General features: G+C 41.5%; 1 protein-coding gene across 1 annotated transcript in view; it reads left to right on the top strand.

The window, feature by feature from the left end:
- The first annotated feature begins 609 nt into the window (after positions 1–609).
- spon1a (spondin 1a) overlaps positions 610–27,070 on the top strand; it is a 60,912-nt gene continuing 34,451 nt past the window's right edge. Inside the window, exons 1-5 of the mRNA XM_076110128.1 lie at positions 610–844; positions 1,932–2,038; positions 6,220–6,353; positions 14,158–14,231; positions 14,705–14,827. Of these exons, the coding sequence (XP_075966243.1) occupies positions 610–844; positions 1,932–2,038; positions 6,220–6,353; positions 14,158–14,231; positions 14,705–14,827 (673 nt within the window). The remainder of the gene's footprint in view (positions 845–1,931; positions 2,039–6,219; positions 6,354–14,157; positions 14,232–14,704; positions 14,828–27,070) is intronic.

Below are 27,070 nucleotides of genomic sequence, written 5' to 3'. Positions count from 1 at the left end.
GTTGCAATGTGTAAAGTATTTGTTCTGTTTAATGCACCAGCAGCCGATGAATTCAACACACATCACCTATCCTTTATAATTAGTCACACAACCGTTTGGCATGCTTCGTCGATTCGTTAGTGCGTTCGTGTGGTCCGTAAAGCTCGTGAGTGATGACACACTGACACACTGAGAGTTCAGTCCAAGTATGTCAAACGTGTTGCCTCCTCTCCGCACTCATTGGTGTGCATGTTGGTCTTTGTTCTGTCTGTTGGTTCAGAGTTTTGTTCACGCAGTCTGTTTTGTAACTAGCTGTGGCCTTGGAGACGGCCACACGGCGCTCGTTCCTCTCTCGGTCATTTCCTCGGACCCCTGCTCTCTCGCCTAGTCTAACCTGCGGCACACTGTGCAGTGCTCGGAGAGAGCGAGAGTGCACAGCGCATCCCGGTCAGTCCTCCTCCTCGCTATCTACTCACGCACCAGGATGGCTCTACTCTCCTAGCAGAGCAGAAGTCTACTTCACCAGTTGGCAAGTTGAGTTATATTTGCGGAGTGAAACGGGAGCTGAAACAAACGTCTTCTCCCGCTGACAATATTCTCCGCGCATCAACTCCGCTGTCGGGAACCTACATGATGACACCGACCGGGCTACCATCGCGCCTGATGCTCCTGCTGTGCTTCATCTCCACCGCAGCGTGCAATATGTTTGCATTCACCGAGGAGCCCTCTGAGAGAGCCGGGAAGGCAGACGGGTATTGTAGTCGGATATTACGAGCTCAGAGCAATAGGAAGGAGGGCAACAGCGAGTTTCGCCTCCGCGTTGAGGGAGACCCGGAGAGCTACCAGCCAGGGAGCACATACAGAGGTTGGTGTTTATCCGCGAGATTTACGCACACTGCGTTGGTTGGCACTATGTGCGTAATGTGAAATAAAAATGAATCCGCGGTCAGTAGGCGATGCAAACTTAAAACAAGTTTTACAGTCTGATGCGACGCAAGTGTATGCACCCTGAAAGTAGCCTAATCTATATTTCTTTCGTAAAGAGATGATCTTTTCTCCCACTGAAATATGCATTTGAACTGTTAAAAGCCAAAGGTGATAACAATTGACTTTGCTTTTATTTTTATTATGTTGTTTTATATGATCATTTTAACTTGTGTAAAGTATCTTTGAGTACCATGTGAAGTGCTTTATTAATAAAATGCATAATGTTAATAATAGTACTTATTATTATTAGTATTATTAACAAACCTAATATGGACAGCAATGAGTAAATAGGTTACGCATTAAAATCTCCTTCATAATCAAATATTAAAAAGGTTTATATAAAGCTAAGTCCCTCTGTGAACTCTTCCGTTTTGGTATTCTCTTTCAAACAGATTTTTTTAAAGCCAGAATGTCCCTGATTTCATAGCTTTTGTCTAAAGTGGAAGTTATTGGAAGCTGTTAATGGGCATGTGCCATCTGCTCTGTGAATCTCTAAGGCTCATGCTGTTCTGGACTCATATGTTGCATTGTGGTTAGTCAGCTTTTTTGGTTTTCTAAATAGTTTTATATCATCCAAAGCCATTGCTGAATTAGTGGAGAGTTGGTAATCACATATTTGCACTCACTAATACTAGAAATGAGTCATTTTGAAGTATAAAAATCGTATCCTTAAGAAGCTGATAAAGTTGTTCCCTGCAAAAAAGAAAGACATTTTTTTAATGTTCTGCTAGATTGCAAAATGTATGAAAACACTATCTTAAACATCTTCTGGACATACTGCCAGGCAGAGATTGAACCATTATATTGACTGTTATCTGAGTTACATCCTCAAAAACAGGTGAAACATTTGCTTGTGGATACAATCAGGCGGGAGTTAATCAAGCCCACTTTATGGCAGTGAGGATTGTAGCTCAGCTGCTTTCTCGGTCAAGTGATGCTTGTCTCTCTTGTTTGATTACATCCAGTGACTGTGATTGCATCCATCCCCTCCTACTTCAGAGGGTTCACCCTCATTGCCCTGAGGGAGGGCGCAGAAGGGGACAGGGACGAGGACTACGCTGGAAATTTCCAGGTAAGGTTGCAGCTAAAGACATGACTGCATGTAACAATTGGAAAAGAAGACCAGTATGTGTGTTATCTCTATTATCACAGTGCAGTCACATGGCAATTAATTAAACCATATTAGTCCACCACACCTGTAGTTAAACCATGGTACTTTATGTCTATCTTTCCTCTGGACTGCAGCACAAGCACTGTGCATGAACTGTGAAGAAAGAAAAAAGGCAGATCTTACTGTAGATTGGGGGGATGGGGGTTTTGACAAATTTTCTTTGCACAGCCTTCCTGTCTTCACATGTCAATGTGTGATTATTCTCACCTCACCTCCTCTAATGGGCTTGATATAACATATGAAAAGAGCATACTCTCAGCTCAGCTTTCCAGGGGGTGAAAGTACTGTGCACGTGTGTGGAATTTAGGAGTTGTGTGCCCACAAGCAGACATACAGTTCATGTATGTAGGAAGTGTACAATTGATGCAGTAGAAAAGGCTAATATGCATTTCACACAGGCAGACCACGCTGGAGTACTGTAGAAATGCAAGAGAGTTACACGCATGTGATAATGAGCAAATATGTGAGGCCTTTGTAATTTTAACACAGTGTGAGGAGTTGAGTCATAGAGAGAAGCAGAAGAGTGGTTGATGGGTTATATGTATGTGGGTGAGTTTGAACGAGGAAGGATAATAATCATGTAATACAACAATAAACTCAAGACATTTATTTTATTTCCTGAACGCTACAAAGCAATATACATGCTATAAATAGAGCAGCATGTAATGTGCGTAGATGCTATTACAGCACATTCACAGTGTAGAACTACATGACAAGTTGATGTAATATTACATTGATAACCTTTGAATTCATTCCACTTCACTGGTTCTTGTTGTTCTCTCATGCATTTAGCTCACTTTGTCATACCAATGTTTATGTCATCCAAGTCTAGGCTGCCGTTTCAAGAAATTAATAAAGCTTACAGTGCACAGGATGCTATCCTGTTTTTAAAGGATTCAAATTAAAATGTTAGAGTAATACTTGAGTGTAGTTTAAAACTGTAAAACCATGATGCAGTGTATTTCTTTTTTAAGAAAATGCAAGGCACACATAAAGTACATGAAACCAAATTCCCAGTGCTGAGAACTTCAAATTATATGTCTTCTTAGGGCAGACCTTGTAAGTAAGCAGCCTTTTAATGGGTTTAACTGCATGTGTGGGGTTCTCTTTTTCGGCTTCAGTCACTTCCCACATAAAACCCTATTATTTTATTGAACCTAGTAGAATACATGGGGAGATGTGCACAGCAGCCCTCAGGCTGCTCAGATCACAGCTACTGCCATGCTGTGGCACTCTCTGTGACCTGAGCCTTGAATATGGGAGGACATACAAAACAGGAACATTATATTTTTGTTCTGTCTTGTACGATTTTCTTTCTGTTTTATTTGTCCTTGCAATTGATTTCATGCTGTTGTTATTTAGTGCCAGCCTTGAGCGTGCTCTTCGGCAGTATGGCAGAGGGTGGCGTGGTGTGACAGGGCGCTAAACTTCAGGAGCAAAGAGGGGAAACACTACATCATTTAGTCATGTTCAGTCACTTTGCTCTCCACACATGGATGAGACTGAGTGTGGAGTGCACAGCGAATGATAGATAGATGTGTGACCATAGTTTTTAGATGTTGGCATCTAAAGTAAAAAGAATGGATATGTCTGCTAGGTTGTAAGAAGTTGAAGGTCTCTTTCACAGCTGCAGATGATCACCTGTTTTGTTACAAGCACCATGTGACATCTCAGTAAAAATAAACTGCCGTCCAAAGAGATATCCCTCTATCATCACCTGCTCAGTTAGACTTTCATGTTTTATGTCTTTTATGTCAAAAAACACAGACACACACACACACACACACACACGCACACATATCCAGAAGCACACACACCATTCCTCCATTCTGAAAGGGCCCTGGGTGGGCCGGCCTCCAGGCATTGAGAGAAGAGAAAAAAAAGAAGCAGCAACAGAAGACGTCAGGCTTTATTTATCATACAGCTCATTTGAAATCTGTTGGTGTGCCCCATCTCAGCCGTCTCAGGACAGCTCCCGACTTGATGAAAAGCACTTTTATTGAGCTCTCTGGGAAGGTCAGATGCCACTGTGTGTATGTGTGTTTGTTGGCAAGAGCGTAAACCAGCGGGCAACGCTGGCGATGTCTGATGAGACATTACTTCTCAGCAGGGTGAGATGATAGAACAAGAAATGGCAAACGTGGCTATGCAAAGGGTGAAATCATCGCCACTTTGAGTGCAACATGACATAATCGTAGATGAAGACATAACGGAGATTGTGGGTGCATCGTCTTTACGTCACATTTCCACAAAGATGATCAGATATAAGGGCAACAAAGATGTTTGACACGTAACCCTTGTGAAAATTGTTCCATTTGCATTCACTTTTCCAGTCAAGTCTTCATGTTATTTTAGATCAATGTTATTCTTTTGGTCTGACCAGCAGCTGTAGAGCCAAGCACTTATACTTTGATGCACACATTTGTGCATAAATCATGAAACACAACTCAGTTTTTTCAATTATGTGTCACATTTTTCTCTTTTCCCAACACTCAAAGTCTGTCTCTTTTGAAAATGTTCTAGAAGAAACATGTCACAGGTCATTTAGCAGAAAATTGGTTACTTCTGTTTGCAGATGGTGTTTAATGCATTCCCTAAGACTTCACTGGTTTTAGAATGTGTTGTAGTCCAGTCAGGCCACCCCGGGATGCCTGTTAGAAACCATGGGAACATGGAGGGGAGGGGCTGTATAATCCGCCAGACTGCATACACATGCACCGCACGTGTAACCACACACTCTCACACACACACACAAAGCTCCCAGGCTCCCCTTCTGACTCCATCTCTCTTACACTCTCTAACACACACACACACACACACACACACACACACACACGCACACACACAGAGGCATGCACATCCACACACAATCCACTTTAAGAGGGAACTCATTCATAACATGGCATGACAAAGGAAATTCTCTGCTGACAGCTTTATGGAGTGAGAAAGTTTCCCCTTTTTACTGCCCTGATGTCACTTCCTATCAAACAGATCCTTAGTCTCTGGGCAGTGAATATTAGCTGGCTGGCTGTGCTCCCTCATGCAACCCTCTCTACTAATTTCCTTGTCCAGTTAAAATCAATGAGATGCTCAGTGTCTCAGTTGTGCACCCGAGTAGAGGGCAGCATGGATTTGGACTCTTCAGTTTGACCCAAAGAGTCTGGGGACTTTTGTCATGTCTATAGTGATGGAGTCATGATTGGGCATTTGGGTGTGAACTCTCGATTGATCGAGCACTGATGACTTCACTTCAATTTACTTTATTTCACCAGTATAATTCCCTCAGTATTAATACTCGATAAGGAAACTGAAAGAAGTGTCACCCATTCACTACACTGGATTGATTACTTTGCTGTTTGGTGTCAAATGCCTTAACCAGCTTTGTGTCCTTGTCCTCAACAAACAAACAATGACAGATTTTCACAAGAAATGGAATGAGGACGATCAACCGGCCTATCTGTCTTATTCTGACCAAGTGATTTTACCTTACGATACTTTAAAAAGAAGCAGTATCTATACTCCTTGTTAAACGTTATATGTTGTGTCCTGTAGCTCAAGAAAAAACCCGTAAATATTAGAGAACAACATATATAACTTCTGTTTTATGTGGCAGAACGTTTTTGCTTCTCGCTTCTCTTGTTAATGATATCAAATATTCAACAATCAACAATCATATTGATTATGGGGCCAATAGGAGGAATGCTGAACCTCAGGATGCTTAAACAAATATGCACTAGTGTTTGAACCAGTGCATGTGGGAAGATTCTGTTCATTTCAGCGTATTGCTGCTAAAGTCAGATGTGTTTGCTGTACCAACAACTCATGTTGTGTAATTTGGATTTATTTTTGGTTAAATCCCCTGAGGGGGTGTACAAATATGAAATGAATGTCAGTTTCACCTTCTAATTGTATTCATAGGCACTTGAGCTAACAGTAGCAGAGGAAATGAATGTGGAATTGTCCAACGCATAATGTATAAAATCACATGCAGATGTTTCAAGGGCTTTTGATGAAAGACTTGTCTGAGGACATTTTTATTCATCACTAATCTCTCTCTGTGTGTGTATGTGCTTGCATTACAGATAATTGATGAGGAGGAAACACAGTTTATGACCAACTGCCCCCCTGCAGTGACGGAGAGCACTCCTCGCAGACGCACCAGCATCCAGGTGTTTTGGACTGCGCCCCCCAGTGGCTCCGGCTGTGTTGCCCTTAAGTACGTATACTGCGACTGATGCTGAGCCTGATGAGGAGAGGCGAGTCCTCAGCTCAAATGCTTAGAGATACGCTACACACTAATGATGGAGGATTAACTTTCAGCTAAACAGGTCCTTGTACTTGGTGAACGGTAATTAATTATGTTCTATGAGGTCTGGTAATGTAGTGAGTAAGGCTGCCCCTTTCTAAGTTTAAATATCGTTGTTTTTCTCCCTGCATCAATGCCCACGGATCACTGGAGAATATAAGATGGAAGTCTCAAGGATAGATTGATTTGTGATGATTTCCTGCTGATCATTGTCAAAGCCTACTATACGCTTTTAGATGGTGTAGTTCCACCTTCCAGGCAACCACTTGTTATTGTATTTTTTGCAATTGAAATTTATCATAGCAGATTGATAGCGTTTATATCAACGAGGACTAAATAACAGAAAAACCTTTTTGTGTAATGCAATACAGCACAAGAAGCTACAGACACAATTAATGATTCATTGCTTGTCTTATGTGTTAGAGTGCATTACTTTTAGCAAATAAACTGGCAAAGTAAATCTGTTCTATGACATGCCTTCCCCCAAGCTAAGCACAGTTAAATACAGAACGTCTTGTCAGATTTTCATTTCCCTGGGCTTTATAAACGATTCATTACTTTTAATAATTATATGGCTGATTGTCACCGATCAGTTCTGCTTTTGCTTGGAAGGTAAGTAATGTTCACCTGAATCAAGACAGATCATGGTCTAAATACAATGGTTACTCCAGTACTGTGGGGAAATAATGTGAGTACAGGAGGTGGAAAGATAGGGACTGTGACTCACAAGGCCCTGTGATCAATGCATTATTTAACTGTGTTTGTACCCAGCGGGTTTCTATGCGGCCTGGGCTACATCTCTGCTCTTCCTATGTACAAAGGGATGATGAAAAGGTTACATTTTTTAGTAACGCATGTTTTCATGTGACTGATACAGAATGTGATGAGCTTTCCTTTTCTATGTCTCTGTGCTTTCCATTCCCCTTGTGCTTGTCTTTCTGGAGTATCTTCATGACCTGCCCTCTCAATAACGTCTGAGCTTTCCGATACTCTCCCTCACTCCTCGCTGTCTCGTCCTCTTTAAAAAAAACCTGTTGTCCTCTTCGTTTTCATCTTCACTGTGGTGTTGTCATAGTTTTCTTACAGCAGGTTGTGTCATACGGAGCCTCTGCGCTCTTCATAGAGACCAATGGGATGATGGCAGGATTGTACTCAGATAAGCTCATGGATAGAGCGTAGAGTGACAGAGCGTACAGCCTAGAAAGGAATACTTGAAAGTGCAGAGGTGTGGATGTAGGGCACAGGCTGTAGGGCAAGGGATAGAGTGAGAAGTTCAAAAGAGATGCCTCTGGAAATCATGAATACAGGTTTAAAGTGGATATTTGCCACTGTTCTTCCCCCTAACTGGCACTCATAAAGATGACAAGGATGTTGTATGCCTTTGTGCTGCAACAGAACAAAAGTCTTAAATAAGTCTTATTGATTGAGGAGGTTCAACTCCTGTAACTGACTGATTTTTATATGTAAACTGTTCAAAGGGAAAGACATTCTTGTACAATACGGCTGTGTAGGCTACTATGTATCATAGACACACACCAGTAGAGAAACAAGGGAACATAAACAAGAACATACTGTGTAGTCAACAAATATACATAATGTGAAATGATTGCTAATTTCATAGATACGCGTAGAGAGGACATTTTCATTACCACCACATGGCAGGGCAAATGTTTTTTTTCTCCAATTTGTATCCCAAGAGAGCTCGGTCAGTCAGTCTGCCTTTACAATATGGTAATTTAATTTAAAAAAAACATCTGGCCATACAATTAGAAGTGTGTGTGTGTGTGTGCGTGTGTTCCATATATGTTTCTGTCAGAAAGCTCCTGTGACTCAAATGTTGTCCGAGAACTGTTTCACCTCTCGAGTGGTTTGTTGCAGTATAATTGACAGTCAGCTGATTTAGATTTTAGATGGAAAGACTGAGCTTGGTGGTTTGGTTTCGTCTATGCTTGGTCTGTGATGATAGGGTCAGGCAAGGAAGCTCATTCAAACTCCTGAACTCAGAGCACAGACTTTGAAAATATTACCATCAAAGAATCACATTCAATCAGGCCAAGGTTTCTATCACTGCATCTCAGCTGCTGGTATCCCACTCTTGTTTTGTTGGGCTGTGTACTCACCCCTGCACTACCAAAATCGTGTTGAGCTACAAAAACAAACAGAGTAATGTGTCTTTCCACTTTCAAAGGATCTTTGGTCAGTAAAGGCACTGGCATGCAGAGAACACTGAACACAGTTTTTTTGTTGGCTACACGTAATCACTGCCAGTGATGTTGGTCATTTTAATCTGTAAAAGTGTTGTTCACACTGGCGAAGAAGCTGCCTCTTTGATTTTTTGCTCTTTGCAAATAAAACAGAGTGAATAGAGATAAACATTCGATAAGGGTTGGATAAGCCTCTAAGCTTAACAAATCACGGTATTCTTCCAACTAGAAACGGGATCTTCTAGAATTGAACTGGTTATTAGAACCCAACTCTAGTACTCTCAATTCTACTCTACTCTAGTAACTCTATAGGCACAATATACTTAAAAGACTACAACCTGAAGAAACCAGTGAAAGGGTTGTTTTTCAGTGTGTTGATCCAAATCATTACCTCTGACCATTCGACTTTTTTCAAATCAAATGTTTAGCTTCATGTCTAATTGGATTAAAAAGAATTGGCTTCCATTTTGCTCATCGGGGGCACTTAATGATAACATCGAGCATGACCTGTGGTTGACCGATCAGGACTTAATGTCACAGGGGAATCCTTGTGGCTGAAGCCAGAGTAAGTGACATCAAAATATAGTCCATATATTGCAGACGCCATTGAAGTTGCAGCAATCTTTTATCTTTCCCTTTGTCTGTAGGAAGCAATACATTTGTCATCCCTCTCTGGCACTGTGCAATATGGGGGCAGTGCGATATATTCTGATGGGCTGTTTATTCTTTTTAATATTTTCCTCTTTTTCTCTTTATATTAAGCTCTTAAACTTGCATCCATCCATCCCCCCCCACACACATTAAATCAGTGCACTTTCGGGGTGATTAGGATCGGCGCGGAGGTGTGGATACGGCAAAGTGAGATAGAATTTAAATTGGATGTTAAATAAGCATTACTCCGCTTGATTGTCTGGCCAGCCTGGGAGAGTGGGCAAGCAGTGAGGCAGAGGGTGCTCCTCTCTCTCAGGGAGATATGTGAAATTGGGGTGAGATTGAATTAAAGCGTGAACAATTAGAGATGTGCTGGTTCACTCACTTACCTTGAATCCTTTCATCCATGTTATTTTTTTAGGCCGTTTTCATACTTGCTTTTACAGACATTATCATAATCTCACATGTACACCAATATACCCTCGAGAGTAAACAATATATTTTTATGAGAGAGAATAATGGTGTGTATCACTGAAATTATAAAGACAGAGAGAAATGATAAAGTGAGAGAGAATAGCGGTGCGTGTGAATTTGTATAATGTGTGTGAGACGGAGTGAGTGCACTGACGGTGTACTGTAGTATAATATAATCGTATAACTATGTGAATTTTTCTGTCATTTTCTGTTAGAAGGAATGGCAATGCATGTGGTATACATTATTAGTATGTAGGAGAGAGCTACAAAGGTAATTTGACTGAAAAGGAAGGCTGTGTACAGCCTTGAAATCAATACCTGAATCCGATCAGTGGCACTGCTGATAGCGTTGAAAGACTAAATAGAGGAGCATTTAACTCAAGATAGTGTGTTTTAAGACAAATTAAAATCCTTATGTTTTGTTAGAACGATAAAAATCTTTTCTCATTGTTTTTCTTTTCATCTTTTGGGTGTAAAAGCTTGTCACAAGATGAAATTTGAGAATTTACCATTTACCATTTTACCATTTCGATCAACCACTTTGAGCTGAACTTTTGTCGGACGCTCTGTTTCTATTCTTGTTGCTTGCTTTGAAAGCCTGCAATGGACGAGGAACGGCTGATTCTTGAAGTTGAAATGAGGAGTTATCTAAATGATACCTCCTCATTTCACTACATAAACCTAAATAAGGTGGCAGCTGGCAGGAGGGAGATTGCCAGGAGATCGGCTGAAAGTTTCCTACTTACTGGCTATATTGTCATTAATGTAATTTCAAGTTAATCTCACAATAGAAAACATGTTTATTGTTTAAAAAGTAAGTACTACTCATCCATCTTTTAGGTGGCTGATCTCTGGAGCGCACAGCTGACACGTCGTTTACGTGACGTAATGCAGCACTTGCTGTAGGGACACGGTGTCCCTCTCCTTGTGGCCAAGTTCTGTGGCATTGTTACAGTTGCTGAGTTATTCCTTGTTCAGCCTAACCTTGCATTTCATTTGCAATCGATGAAAGGGACGTTATGTGACTAAAATCATGCCTTCAATGTGCATGAGGCAGACTGCTGTTGTGCTGCTTTTTTTAAATCAAATCATTGTCATAAAACTGTCACAGTATTAAATGCCATAAAAATACCATAAAAATGTCATATTATAGTATGTGATTAAAATGTACGGTATAGTGTGTCACAAAAAATTCATAATAATGTCGCAGTATAGTAGGCCAAAAAAAAATTCTTTGCATGCTATAATAATGTTCTAAAAAGATCATACAAACAAATATTAAATGTCCAAAAGGGAGTCGGGAGAAATACACACAGTATCAATATTTATCATATAAACCTTTGTGACTGGCAGCTTATATATGTTTTATTTTGAATTCCTACCTTGGTAATGAAGTAATATTTTTGCCCTGGGTGTCCACGTTTAAGACAACATCATACTTTATTCCACGGCGGGGACATTTGCAGTGTTACAGCAGCAAAAGGGGTTATTGCAATCACAACAAGTATCAGTTAAAAAGGACAAGATAGGTCTATAGTCAGTAATTAAACAGTAAAAGCGTAATATAATTGAACGGTTGAATTCACATTATGCCCATAGGAAATACTAATATTGAACAGTTGAATTTATATTGCACATGAATGAATTGTCAGTTTTGGTTTATGGGATCTGCTGGAAGCAGTGTTCATTTTACCCTGCCTTCGCGCAATCTCAACTGGGATTGTCAACGGGGATCAGCCCCCCCGCGACCCCGAACAGGATAAGCTGTTAAAGATAATTGATGGATGGATGAATCCATCCATTATGCGATCTGCTGGAAGCAGTGTTGATTGTAAAGTGGGAAGGCAGGAGGATGGAAGTAGCTGCAGTATCTCTCCTTTACACACCGCAGCCTGTGACTGAAGAAGCTCTTTATATAACCTGCATTACAAATGATGTTAGAATGGGCGAAATGTAAGACACGCTTCTTGGAGTCCATCTACAACGTAATGTCACCATGCCAGCCCCGCTTCAGTGACTTCCGCATTCGCATCATAATTACGTAACCTAGTGAAGTGAAGTAGGATTCTCTGAGCAGCGCGGTTGTCTTGTCAACATACTATATTGTAACTTTTTACGACTTTTTTCGACATACTATGCTATGAATTTTTTTTCGACATGCTATACTATGACCTTTATCGACATACTATACTATGGCTTTTTATGACTTTTGCAAAATACTACACTGTCTTTTTTCAACATATACTTTTTTTTACATATATACTATACACCGTAGAATCTGGACCCAGACCTAAAACTGATAGATGATTGAGAATTATTAAATGTTGACAGAGCGAGTTTATTTATTTATTTATTTTTCCAGCCTTTATGGCACTCGTTCAGCGGTCCAGGGAACACACCAACCAATTACATGCATTGTAAACCATCTCACTACTTGGCCAATCAAATATGTGTGTGTCTCAAGTTCAGAGACTGTGGCGATTATTATAAGTGGTGATGTAAAGCGTTACTACGAGGTAAAGCACAAATCTTTTGAACAAACGTACCCACTCACATCCAAAATGAAGTTCATGACTGAACTACATTTAAAGCTGCAGGGCAAAGACAATTCAGTTAAATTCATTTTTCTAAAATTAAGTACTTTATTTTAAGAGTCACATTTTTTTAAAGCTTTCTGTTATGTATTTTATTAATTTAGTATTATTTTACTTGAGATGATGGAAGATAATGTATTTATCAAAAAAAAGTATTTCAAATAAAAAACATAATCGAAAATGACATACTATAATGTGCTATTAAATATCATTAAAATATCATGGTATAGTCTGTACTAAAAAATGTCTCCGTATAGTATGCCATAAAAAATGTCACGGTGTAGTAATCCATTAAAGATTCTTAAAAATGTCATATTACATCATGCCATAAAATATAATAAAAATGTTCTTAGTCTAGTATATATATCTTAAAATGACATACTCCATAAACATGTCATAGTATATAGTAGGTCAAAAGTAGGTCATAAAAATACATCTACTTAAAAACATTACTAAAAATACTTATTTCCACGCAGTCCTTAATATTTCATAATATTGTATGTAATTAAAATGTGATAGTTTAGTATGTTATCAAAATGCCATCGTATTGTGTGCCATTAAAGTGTGACTGTATAGAGTTGCAATAACCCTAACGCTGTAGAATACGAATGTAATAGTATAGCATGTCATTCAAATTTCAGAGTGCAGTAAGTCCTGAAACTGTGATAAAATAATAAGAGAAAATGTAAAAGTATAGTTTGACAGTACATATTATTAAAATATCTTGTAAAAAACATCATAGTATAGTATGCCATTAAAAATAAATAGTATAGTATGCCATCATAATGCCAAAGTATAGTATGTCATTTAAATGTGTCAATAAAACTGTGAATTAAATTATGTGAAGTGCACAGCATTTTTGGGTGACTGAATATCTATTTACCCCAAGTCACTGTTTTTCTTGCTGTCAGGGACGAATCAGCTCAGCTCAATAGAACACAACCCAGCTCAGCTTAGTGTGATACTAAATGGTATCCTAACAGTCCAGCTGGACTCGGCCCACCTGGAGCACATCCATCCAGCACATCTTTGTTGGGTTTTATCCCCATGGACACCAGGCTGGTGTTTGTGAGGAAGTTATGGTGCCTGGAGGCTCGTTTTCTCTTTCAGTCTTCTGGACTGCTGAAAAGGTTTATCTATGGCTGATTTACATGTCAAGGCCCCTCTCAGACCTGTGTTCCCCTCCACCCGGTGGAACAAGCCTCTCAAGACAGCTCAATCTAGAGAAGCTCCCCTCTGCCAGGCCTCTAATTTTGGGGAGCATTACTGTTGGCCAGTCAATCAGTTCTTATCGATACAGTGAGTAGCCTACTAGTTTGTCTTTTTTCTTTCTCTGAATTGTATTTATAGTGCCGAAGAAACTTTTTTAATGCAGACATTACTTTGTTAGTTGCCGTCTTTCTCTTTCGGTTTTTCATCAGCCTTTCAATTTCTTAATGCTGATGCATGCTTTTGTGGTATTTGTATGAGACATTGAATTCCTCCATCTGAAAGACAGCCTGATTTCGCAATTATCCTGCTGGCTCTGATACCTGCTTTTAGAAGTCTGCTGAAAAAAACAGGAAGATGATTATGAACTCTGCACCTGTTCCATCTGAGACCATCCTCCGTTCAGACTTTATCACATCTTGAAAGCCAAGATTTTCCACATTTCCTGCTGCCTTTTGGCTTCTCTTTAATTTTAAAACTTCACTTTTCCCCGTACTTTTGCCCCTTATGCTTGCACTTGGTGCTGGTCCCAACAAATGTCACTCCTCACTGCCTCCATCTCTTTTTGTTCGCTTTGTGCAGGGCAAGCATTGTGCAGAAGAGGATAATCTATTTCCAGGATGAAGGCTCACTCACCAAGCGAATGTGTGAGAAAGGTAGGCTTCTTTTATTGACATTGAATAAATCATTTACCATGCATGTCTATACCTTCAATCTCCCTGCCATTACTCTGTTTCCACCCCGCTTACAGTCTCTTTTTTGTCTGTCTTCTTTACTCTATTTTCTTTCATTCTTGATTTTGATGCAGGGACAGTCCTCTCTGCTGTTATGCTCTGGCATGTGACTGATTATAAATAGAGTGTGACCCCCTGACTGTGCATACTATTGGATGTCACACTGTGCAACAAATCAAAGGAACCATGCTATATCCTCCCCTTTTCTCATGCCTTTTCTCATTTCCTCCCTTCTGCTCCCCATGTTCTTAAACCACCCAGCCCCTGTTATGACGAGCACCACTCTCATCTGCTCCTTATACTAACGAGCAATCTCTCTACACCTATCTCATGGTCTTCTGTATTTCTGTATTTCTCTCTCTTGATCTTTTACTTTCCCCCTCATTACTGTACAGAATCCCTGTATGGAGAAGTTACAGATAAACCTCTGAACAACTGTTGTGCCTGTGGAACAGCAAAGTACAGAGTCACCTTCTATGGGAACTGGTCAGAGAAGATTCATCCCAAAGACTATCCACGTAAGCATAAACTCATCTGTTCTTTGTCATGTGACCTCAGCTCCATTACACATTTAATGTGTGCTGATATTCTATTTTTTTCCCATGAAAAGCCTTAAACCAGCAGTGAATTAATGATGCTAGTAAGTATTCCCAATGTTGCCAAAGGCTGTTATAGTTTGTTCCATAGACTGCATGCCATATACCGTTATTGTTTTCCAGTGAACATTACGATGAACATGGGTTTTGCAGTTTATTTTCAATTGATTCCACCTTCAGCATCTGTCTGTTATTATTACTCAAGAGTTCACCACACCTGCAGCTGAAATGAGTCACCAGCAAATGCACTATTTGCTCCTGTGTGAGTAACCTTTGCTTAAAAGAACAGTTACAACTTTTAGGTAATTATTTAACCTTTCTGAAAGCGAACGTTATGGGTTATGGGGCGATTGCAAACAGACCGGGAAGGGAAGTCGAAACATAATGAGAAATGGACTGACAAATCTATGATTTTGATCTTTTAATACAATTTGTTGACAATAACAAAAAATGACAGCTCTGTTGTAGCACCATACTCTAGCATACGTTCCCAACATATGGGTGGTTTAGCCCCAGTACCTGGATCTCAATAGTGACGTGTGTGGTTAACTCTCTCTCTTTGGTTGAGTGTGATGTGTGTATAACCTTGAGCCACAGCATCAGGATGTGAATGGACTAAAGGATTACAATGGCTTTCTTGTCTAAGTCAGGCTCTCGCCGGTCAGATCAATATACTGATTAGAGTGGAATAAGATAAACCCTGAGATCGAAAGGAGCCTTAATTTACTGTCTTATGGTGGGAGTAGTTGGTGTGTGACTCACTCTCACATACTGATTCGTAAACACACCTTAAAGATAGGGCAAGCTGTGTAGTGTCTGTTTCATCCTCACTCATAAAGTGTTACAGTTGGATTTCTCCTTGCACAAAGTCATATCCTCAGTCAGCTCAGCACATCATGCCACTAGGTAACCAGTTATTATAATACAGTGCATATTTTGTGCTGGACAATAGTATTCACTTGATACAATACTGTAATTGCATGATGATCTGTCCCCATTTGTGTTCTGATGATACTTTCAATTAAAAAAATAATAGCTATAAATAAACTTGGTCTAACTTTTCCTTTCTGGTCCAAGTAGTACTCAGGCATTTTTTGCTACCTGAGATATGCTACTAATTTCCGATGTCGTCATTCAATTTTTAGCACATGCCCTTGAAGTCTAGGAGCCTTTGACCATTACGGTGACACACATTCCAGACCTAGAATTTGCTGTAAAACAGGCCATCGAGACTGTTTTTATTTTTACTACCGACATGATAACCTTGACAGTTCTATTTTCTTTCTCCCCTTTGTCCCCATTGTAAGTCAGGCAGCAATGCGCCAGCAGCTCGCTTGGACATAGGGAGTATATCGAGACGGAGAATGGCCTGGTTGTCAACAAAGATTTTTCATGGGATTAGTGGGAGATAGAGAGAGAAAAAAGGAGTGGTGGAGAGAAGAGGAGTTTAACATTCATTTATTGATTAAATAAAGTACCCTATCATAGGAAAATCCCTCTTATACAAGGGAAGCAATATATTGAAGTTCAACCTGAAATAATATAGACCAAAACAACAGCTGCCTTCTATCTCCTGTATACTTAGCCCAACACCTTCTTCTTCCCCTTGACAGAGTATAAAGTGGTTTCATATGGTTGCATATGAGGCATATGATGTATTCACAAACACAAGGAGAAAGATCTTCAATCCAAACATCAAAACATCCACATCGCCGTCTAATTGATCAAATTCATGTGCATGATCACCTATAAATAAACAATATAATAATACAATAAGCAGCTATGTATTACTACAACTTTGCATCTTCTGTGTAGGACAGCATGTCCAAAGTCTGTTAGTTTACAGACATCTGGCAATGCACAAAACGTTAGTTGATTGGCAACAGGTATGTCCAGTGTAATCCTTCATTTCGTGGACAACATTGAAGTCAAATGGTCGTCAGCTTCAATACTGGCACTAATGCCTACTAAAACTGTATTAAAAAGGATAAATGACACCCACAAGGCTCAGGGACAGCTTCATGAGGTCCTGCACCACAAGGCTCAGGGACAACATCAAGCGGTCCTGCACCACAAGGCTCGGGGACAGCTTCATGAGGTCCTGCACCACAAGGCTCAGGGACAACATCAAGCGGTCCTGCACCACAAGGCTCGGGGACAGCTTCATGAGGTCCTGCACCACAAGGCTCGGGGACAGCTTCATGAGGTCCTGCACCACAAGTCTGACAGCCAAGCTGGGTGAAAACCGGTCATCCGGTGCTGTGTCTGTGCCTCCCACAGTCAGCCTCATTGCCAGCAGCAGGCTGAACTAATCAGTTAGCAGGTTACTGCAGCTCGACGCGCAGTGAACAGACTACCAGGGAACTTGTACCACTTGTTCTTTTTCTTTTCAGCGACCTTTCTCTGCAGATCCTCCAGCTGGGTCTTCACAGCGAGAAGGATCGACTCCTGCTCTTCCTTCTGCAGCGTCTGCTTGAGCTCCTCCGCGGCCCGAGTGAGGGGCGACTTTTCCTCCCTCCACTGTCGAAAACCCTCAAATTGCTGCTCGGCATTCCTCAGTGCAGCCGCTAAGTGGTCGACCTCCTCTTTCTTATGGTTGAGCCGAGCCACAGAGGAGTCTCTGTTCTCCTGCAGCAGGGAGGCTTTCTCCTCCTCCCACTGGAGACGGTCGGCCATGAACTGATCCATCTCTTTTTTATGGACCGCCGCCTGGGCCTGAAACATGCTTCTGGACTGTTTCATCTCTTCCATGTGGTAAAATATGGCCCTCCACCTTTGATGAACTTGAGTCTTCTGCTTCTCCTCTTTCTCCTCCAGAACATTCTGGAGTTTTTGATTCTCCATCTTCTGCTGGTTTAGTTGACCCACAAGGGAGACTTTGGTCTCCTGCAGCTCAGCCTCCACAGCAAGGAGGTCCTCCTGAAGTTTGGCCTCCTCTTTCTGATGGTTGAGCCGAGCCACAGAGGAGTCTCTGTTCTCCTGCAGCAGGGAGGCTTTCTCCTCCTCCCACTGGAGACGGTCGGCCATAAACTGATCAGCCTCTTTTTTATGGATTGCCACCTGGGCCTCAAACATTCTTCTGGACTTTTTCATCTCTTCCAGGTGGTAAAATTTGACGCTCTGCCTTTGATCAGCTTGAGTCCTCAGTTTCTCCTTTTTCTCCTCCAGAACATTCTGGAGTTTTTGATTCTCCATCTTCTGCTGGTTTAGTTGAACCACAAAGGAGACTTTGGTCACCTGCAGCTCAGCCGCCACAGCAAGGAGGTCCTCCTGAAGTTTGGCCTCCACTTTCTGATGGTTGAGCCGAGCCACAGAGGAGTCTCTGTTCTCCTGCAGCAGGGAGGCTTTCTCCTCCTCCCACTGGAGACGGTCGGCCATAAACTGATCAGCCTCTTTTTTATGGATTGCCGCCTGGGCCTGAAACATGTTTCTGGACTGTTTCGTCTGTTCCATGTGGTAAAATTTGACCCTCTGCCTTTGATCAGCTCGAGTCCTCATCTTCTCCTTTTTCTCCTCCAGAACATTCTGGAGTTTTTGATTCTCCATCTTCTGCTGGTTTAGTTGAACCACAAAGGAGACTTTGGTCACCTGCAGCTCAGCCGCCACAGCAAGGAGGTCCTCCTGAAGTTTGGCCTCCACTTTCTGATGGTTGAGCCGAGCCACAGAGGAGTCTCTGTTCTCCTGCAGCAGGGAGGCTTTCTCCTCCTCCCACTGGAGACGGTCGGCCATAAACTGATCAGCCTCTTTTTTATGGATTGCCGCCTGGGCCTGAAACATGTTTCTGGACTGTTTCGTCTGTTCCATGTGGTAAAATTTGACCCTCTGCCTTTGATCAGCTTGAGTCCTCATCTTCTCCTTTTTCTCCTCCAGAACATTCTGGAGTTTTTGATTCTCCATCTTCTGCTGGTTTAGTTGAACCACAAAGGAGACTTTGGTCACCTGCAGCTCAGCCGCCACAGCAAGGAGGTCCTCCTGAAGTTTGGCCTCCACTTTCTGATGGTTGAGCCGAGCCACAGAGGAGTCTCTGTTCTCCTGCAGCAGGGAGGCTTTCTCCTCCTCCCACTGGAGACGGTCGGCCATAAACTGATCAGCCTCTTTTTTATGGATTGCCGCCTGGGCCTGAAACATGTTTCTGGACTGTTTCGTCTGTTCCATGTGGTAAAATTTGACCCTCTGCCTTTGATCAGCTTGAGTCCTCATCTTCTCCTTTTTCTCCTCCAGAACATTCTGGAGTTTTTGATTCTCCATCTTCTGCTGGTTTAGTTGAACCACAAAGGAGACTTTGGTCACCTGCAGCTCAGCCGCCACAGCAAGGAGGTCCTCCTGAAGTTTGGCCTCCACTTTCTGATGGTTGAGCCGAGCCACAGAGGAGTCTCTGTTCTCCTGCAGCAGGGAGGCTTTCTCCTCCTCCCACTGGAGACGGTCGGCCATAAACTGATCAGCCTCTTTTTTATGGATTGCCGCCTGGGCCTGAAACATGTTTCTGGACTGTTTCGTCTGTTCCATGTGGTAAAATTTGACCCTCTGCCTTTGATCAGCTCGAGTCCTCATCTTCTCCTTTTTCTCCTCCAGAACATTCTGGAGTTTTTGATTCTCCATCTTCTGCTGGTTTAGTTGAACCACAAAGGAGACTTTGGTCACCTGCAGCTCAGCCGCCACAGCAAGGAGGTCCTCCTGAAGTTTGGCCTCCACTTTCTGATGGTTGAGCCGAGCCACAGAGGAGTCTCTGTTCTCCTGCAGCAGGGAGGCTTTCTCCTCCTCCCACTGGAGACGGTCGGCCATAAACTGATCAGCCTCTTTTTTATGGATTGCCGCCTGGGCCTGAAACATGTTTCTGGACTGTTTCGTCTGTTCCATGTGGTAAAATTTGACCCTCTGCCTTTGATCAGCTTGAGTCCTCATCTTCTCCTTTTTCTCCTCCAGAACATTCTGGAGTTTTTGATTCTCCATCTTCTGCTGGTTTAGTTGAACCACAAAGGAGACTTTGGTCACCTGCAGCTCAGCCGCCACAGCAAGGAGGTCCTCCTGAAGTTTGGCCTCCACTTTCTGATGGTTGAGCCGAGCCACAGAGGAGTCTCTGTTCTCCTGCAGCAGGGAGGCTTTCTCCTCCTCCCACTGGAGACGGTCGGCCATAAACTGATCAGCCTCTTTTTTATGGATTGCCGCCTGGGCCTGAAACATGTTTCTGGACTGTTTCGTCTGTTCCATGTGGTAAAATTTGACCCTCTGCCTTTGATCAGCTTGAGTCCTCATCTTCTCCTTTTTCTCCTCCAGAACATTCTGGAGTTTTTGATTCTCCATCTTCTGCTGGTTTAGTTGAACCACAAAGGAGACTTTGGTCACCTGCAGCTCAGCCGCCACAGCAAGGAGGTCCTCCTGAAGTTTGGCCTCCACTTTCTGATGGTTGAGCCGAGCCACAGAGGAGTCTCTGTTCTCCTGCAGCAGGGAGGCTTTCTCCTCCTCCCACTGGAGACGGTCGGCCATAAACTGATCAGCCTCTTTTTTATGGATTGCCGCCTGGGCCTGAAACATGTTTCTGGACTGTTTCATCTCTTCCATGTGGTAAAATTTGACCCTCTGCCTTTGATCAGCTCGAGTCCTCATCTTCTCCTTTTTCTCCTCCAGAACATTCTGGAGTTTTTGATTCTCCATCTTCTGCTGGTTTAGTTGAACCACAAAGGAGACTTTGGTCACCTGCAGCTCAGCCTCCACAGCAAGGAGGTCCTCCTGAAGTTTGGCCTCCACTTTCTGATGGTTGAGCCGAGCCACAGAGGAGTCTCTGTTCTCCTGCAGCAGGGAGGCTTTCTCCTCCTCCCACTGGAGACGGTCGGCCATAAACTGATCAGCCTCTTTTTTATGGATTGCCGCCTGGGCCTGAAACATGTTTCTGGACTGTTTCATCTCTTCCATGTGGTAAAATTTGACCCTCTGCCTTTGATCAGCTCGAGTCCTCATCTTCTCCTTTTTCTCCTCCAGAACATTCTGGAGTTTTTGATTCTCCATCTTCTGCTGGTTTAGTTGAACCACAAAGGAGACTTTGGTCACCTGCAGCTCAGCCTCCACAGCAAGGAGGTCCTCCTGAAGTTTGGCCTCCACTTTCTGATGGTTGAGCCGAGCCACAGAGGAGTCTCTGTTCTCCTGCAGCAGGGAGGCTTTCTCCTCCTCCCACTGGAGACGGTCGGCCATTAACTGATCCATCTCTTTTTTATGGATCGCTGCCTGGGCCAGAAACGTGCTGCTAGACTTTTCCATCTCTTCCAGGTTGCAACTCTCGTCCGTCTGCCTTCCATCAAATAGAGCCTTCAGCTCCTCCTCGGTCTCCTGGGATTTACTCTCTAACCTTCTCAGGGCAGCGTTGACTTTTTCGAATAGATAGGAAACCCTTCCCAAATTCTTCTCAGCCTCTCTCTGTTTTAGAGGAGACTCCATCTCCAGTCCGACCCGCAGGTCCTCGGTGTTGGCGGTCTGCAGATCCAGATCGGTCTTTGGCAGCCGCGCTTTCAGGTGGCCGATGACCTTCTCCTTGCAGTCGGTGCGGTCAGTCAGAGCCTCGTGCAGTATGACTTTCAGGACGTTTATATATTCCTGCATTGCTTTCTTCTCCTGCCTCCACGTGTTCTCTCCATGATCCATGTCGTTCACCTTTGTCTCCTGCTGGACAGCAGTGTGTCCTATCAGTATCTCCTGACCTTCCATTGGCTCTGTGAGTTCTCAGAATGTGTGAACTGTGTGTGAATGTTTGATAACTGAACAGCATGGTAGAGGAAAGAAGGTCTTATATAGCATCAGATAGGAAGGACGAACATCATTGTTGCCGTGGATACCAGCAGGACTGACAACATCAAAGCCACTAAGGCATTCCATTCTGGAATCTGGATGGTTCCATTTAGAGAACCCCCCCTCCCATTTCAAAATAAAAGCCTGTGTTTGTGTGTCAAACATTATGAATATGTCTCCTCTCCCCCTCTCTCACCCACCCAGTCCCACCCTTTCAAAATAAAAGCCCCATAGAGGAACTGTATCTTTTTTTTGGGAATATTTTATTTTTCCAAGTATTTTAACAATGCATACAGAACACAGTACATTAAACATTACAAAACATTACATAACAAGTTAAGAAAGAAAAAAAAACACAAATAGATGAAATAAAATTAAGTAAATAAATGAAGTAAATAAATAATTCCCCCACCCAAACAAAACAAAAAAGGTTGGTGCATAAAGTGACACAGCACAAAGAGACTGCAATGACACAGTGTATATTGTAAATCAGAGCTCTAAATGGTTACAGTCCTACACTGTAACAAATTGCTGTAAAAATACAAGAAATTCTCAACAGTAATGTACTGTTCTTCGTAAATACAGTTGGATACAGTTAAATCCAGCAGAAGTTGAGGCCTTGGAAGAAAAAAAATATTAACAGCAGCTACTGTCCAATCTTGCAGTATACTACAGTATTTTTTCCTTTTTCAGTTGACTCTAAGCCCGCCCATTACTCTTCAAAATCACATTACATCAAGTATCTACTGCTTAGTTAGCACATAGTCAACCTAAAGAAAGTGAACAGAAAGCTTTAGATAGCATAGATCGGTGATTTTATACAGGATGGAGGAATAACAAAAAGAGAACATTTGAGTAGACGATTTTCCACGAACTCTGACTGAAGCACCGAAGTAGACCGAGCACCACCTGCTGCTTCACCTCGTCTACAAACACCGCAGCGGACACCGTAGTCCATCCTGCCCCTGTGGCTCACTGAACAAGGTAATTTCGATGTTGTCAAAGTTATCATGACCGTGTTCAGTCATTTTGTGTTGAATTTACATTGTATTGTATTGTTTTTTTGTCGATAAGGTGACTTGTTGTTAGCATGCACGTAGCATGCATGCTAACGTGTCCAGCTACCTTTAGCTAGCTTAACGTTACTCTCTTGATTAACAACATAATATCGTTATTTTTCTGTCGAACGACGTTACCAGCGATAGTTATTTACTTTTTCAAAGACACCCAAATGAATGTCTCAGCAATTGAATCAACAAGCGGTGTTAGCTAACGTTAGCATGGTTAGCTAACGTTAGCATTGAGGCTATGTTAACTTGGGCTATAGCATTATGTTAATTTAATTTGGATTCAATTACTGTTAAATCAAAGGTCCGATGTAAGTATTGATGTATTCAAATCTAAGTAGGTTTATGTGAAAGGGCTTTAATATATTTTAGAATTGACTGTGGGGCGAATGTTATTTCAAATAAAACGTTTTTTAGGAGTTGTCAAGTTGCTTTTCTCCCCATGAGGAAAGGGACACTTATGATGCAAGTCGATGCAAATATGAGCTAAAACGTTGATTGACATGTGCATCTGTTGTCTCCCAGGGTGAAGGTGGGGAGTTGACTCTTCTTGTCATCCAGCTGCTGATGGCCTACTTTGATGAGAGAACAGAGGGACTGATACTCCTTGCTGATGTAAGTTGGTTTGTTTATGTCTACTATTACTGTACACACAATTTCATTCTTAATTTGGATACCATTGTCCATGTTCTACAGATGTCTGCCACTGCAGTCGACGTAGAGCGCACCCTGACCCTTCCAGCCCGTCCACGACTGATACTGCTGGGTAAGTGTCATATAAGTTAGACAGAATGATTTATGTTCTTTACTCCATGCCTGTCTGTCTAATTTCTCTTTATTATGTCTCTGTCTCATAAATGTATGTTTTGCTGTGCTCTCCCATGGATGTTGCTATCTCATTGATGTTGTTTTTGCCCTCCCAAGTCCTGTAAAAAAACATTTCTAGCAGAATAACTTACAATAATCAATGTAAATACAGTAGTTAAGGGGAAAGATATAGTTCAAAACTTCATCAGCCAATTCCAATACTTTAAAAATGCCTGGATAGGGCCCCAATTCCTATGTTTGATATGGTTTCAGAACATTAACTGTAATTGTTGTCTGCATTAGTTGCTGGTGACGAAGTCACAATTGGGCGCTGGATGATGAGCATTGAAAGCCACGTCGTCTGTGAAGGCATCCAACCGAGCTTCATCACAGGGCTTGCTGCAGTTTTCGCCAGCTACTATGTGTTCAACTTGCAATACCAAGAGGAAGCTGCAAGGACACTGGAGTTTGTTCAAAGGTATGTTTTCTGCGGTCTTAAATATTGTTTGGATTTTTTTCTGAAGGTTAATATGTTGCAAAATGATTGAGCACAAAAATCAGACCTTGTATGTTCACATTTTTTACTTGTATGAAATATTCACACACATGTTAGATGAAAATAAGAATTCTCTCATTATTAGTAGACACATAGGTCATTATAATGAAAACAACTTTTGTATTTGTTTATTTCAATGGGGTTCAGTATGAAGTGCAAATACTCTTTACATACCACACCTAATATGCTTTCTCTGTTATTTAGGCGCTTCATTGGTCTCAACCCGGAAAGGGGGACAAAGGCCAACCAGGGGAAGGTGGTGTCCAGAAAGACAGGGAAGCTGGTCCAGAAGAAGGCAGCAGCTGTCAATCCCCATGTGGCCACCCTCATAAAAAACCTCCTGGACTTTGAGTTGGGCTTTATGTAGTCCCGGCACATTACCACGCAGGACATCACAAAGGTGAAGGAGAGATAAAATTGTTTTGTTTTATCCTGTTGTCTCAAACGTGCAGTTACAGATGTGCTCTTTTACATTTAGAATACTATAAGAGTTTTATACACAGTAGATTGTTGAGAATCTGTTCAACACGATTCAGTGTTCTTGTCTGATTGTACAATAATGTAATTACTTACAATGTTTTTTGCTCCTGAATGTTTGATACATTTTTAATGAATGTGATTTTATATGTTGCTTTTATTATTTGTATTTTGCAAAAATGTGATCACTGTCAAATTGTCAGTTATTGAAGGTGTTTGACACTGCATTGGCTTTAATAAAAGCTTTTTAATGTAAGGCCATCTCTTGTTTGAGTCGTTTCTATGCTTGCAATTTTCAGGGGTTTTATTTTTAAATGTAACATTTTTAAAGCATTAGCTTCTAGCAGTGTCGTACTGTAAATATACATTCTATAGTACTGTAATACATTTTACGGTAATGAACTGTTCATGGACAATACAGTAGGAACACTGAAATAACAGTATAATGCATTTTCTATACAGCACTGTACTGTAATATTTTTTACAGTATTAAACCGTTGTAAATTACAGTAGGTACGCTGTAGAATTACAGTTGAATGCTGGAAGCTGTAGCTGCCAGCTGTTTACTGTAATTTAACGGGGAAATTTGTTAGTGTATGGTACTGTTAGTGTTGTACCCATGTACTCCAAATAAGGCTGCCAGATTTTCAAAAAGAAATGATATCTTTTTCTGAGACTATATGTGATCTTTTCAAGAGGAATACAACTGTTCATTTCCACAGACCATTTGTCGATGAGAGTGGGGGAATCAGACTTCCACGTCATTGCATTACATTTCCTGGCCACACATAAAGCAATTTCTGTAAGTTTAATTTGGAGCTTTGTTAAAGACCTGTTGAGAGTTCTGAAGTTTCCCAGTAAACATAGCTCAGGATCTAATGGAAAGGTAACCCCTGTGATCTTAGTTATTATATTACAAAAGTCATACCAAAAGGACCTCACCTTTGTGCAAAGCCAGGTACAGTGTAGGAAGGAGACGACCTCTATACCACATCTGAAACACATTTCTGACAATTGGCATTAACCGTTGCTGACAAACTGTTCTTGCACAAATCTGACCAGAGTTCTTCATCAATTGTTATGTTCAAGTCTGATTCCCATCTCATCCTGGATCTGTGTAATCCTGGTTTTGGGCCCTCATTCAGCAACATGGAGTACATTTTAGAAATAAATTTGTACACATTTCCCTGGTGAAGCAATTTTTCCACATTAGTTAACACAGGTAGAGTCATTCCAGGGCCCAGGTTGGTTCTCAAAAAGGATCTTAACTGGAGGTAACAAAAGAAAGTTCTACTGGGCAAATCATATTTTCCCTTCAGTTCTTCAAAAGACATGAGGAGTCCTTTATCAAAGCAATCTTCGAGATGCTGGATTCCTCTGTCATGCCAAGTCTCCAGAATCTTGTTACTTAGAGTCATGGGCACAAGTTAATTTTGTATTAGAGGTGTTTTTGGTGATAGTCTCATATTTAGTCCAAGAGTTTTGTGAACTTCATACCATATTTTAATAAAATGTTTCAAAATAGGATTGTCTGTCCTCTTGGATATGGTTTTAGAGTTCCATTTATAAATAAAATCACTGGAGGTTTCTTCTTTCAGAGGATGAAGTGCAATTTGTATCCAAGAGGGGGCAGTATCACTGTCAAAAAATGACGAAATATATCGCATCTGGGCTGCTAAATAATATTTCTTCAAATTGGGTAGTCGAAAACCTCCTAGACTATAATCCCATGTTAATTTTTCCATTGACACCCTTGGCATTTTACAGTTCCATAAAAACTGCCTGATGTGTTTGTTGAGGGTTTTAAAAATGGTTTGAGGTAATGGAATGGGTAAGGACTGGAAAAGATACTGCAACCTCGGGAGAATATTCATTTTCACACAGTTTATTCGACCAATTAGAGTAATGGGTAGATTCATCCATCTGTGTAGGTCGTCCTCGATTTTACTCAGCAATGGGAGGTAATTAAGTTTGTACAAATTTTTAAGATCATTATCTATAATTATTCCTAGATATTTAATATTCGGAAGCCACTTAAATGGGGTTGTTTGTTGGTATTCAGTGTGATCGAAGTTCGTGAGTGGAATAATTTCACTTTTTTCCAGATTAACCTTGTATCCTGAAATAGCACCATAGGTGTTTAGTAGCGTCTGTAATTTAGTGAGAGAGTTAACCGGGTCTGTTAGATACAAAATTACATCATCTGCCAGGAGATTCATTTTATGATTTATTTGGTCCACTCTGAACCCCTTTATATCTGGATCCCGTCTAATTGCTTCAGCAAGTGGTTCAATAGCCAGGACAAAGAGTCCTGGAGACAGAGGGCAGCCCTGTCGACTCGATCTACTCAAGGGAAATGCTGTCGAAGTCTGTCCATTTGTGGTAATTTTGGCTCTGGGTTTATGGTAAAGGGTTTTCACCCAATTGATAAACAAATGGCCAAATCCAAACTTGTCCAAAACTTTGAATAAATACGGCCAC

Source organism: Anarhichas minor, unplaced genomic scaffold (assembly GCF_050575085.1).
Source record: "Anarhichas minor isolate MPS153535 unplaced genomic scaffold, ASM5057508v1 ptg000042l, whole genome shotgun sequence".
Taxonomy (NCBI): Eukaryota; Metazoa; Chordata; class Actinopteri; order Perciformes; family Anarhichadidae; genus Anarhichas; species Anarhichas minor.
Note: the sequence above shows the minus strand (reverse complement) of the source record. Positions and strands in the feature narration are given on the sequence as shown.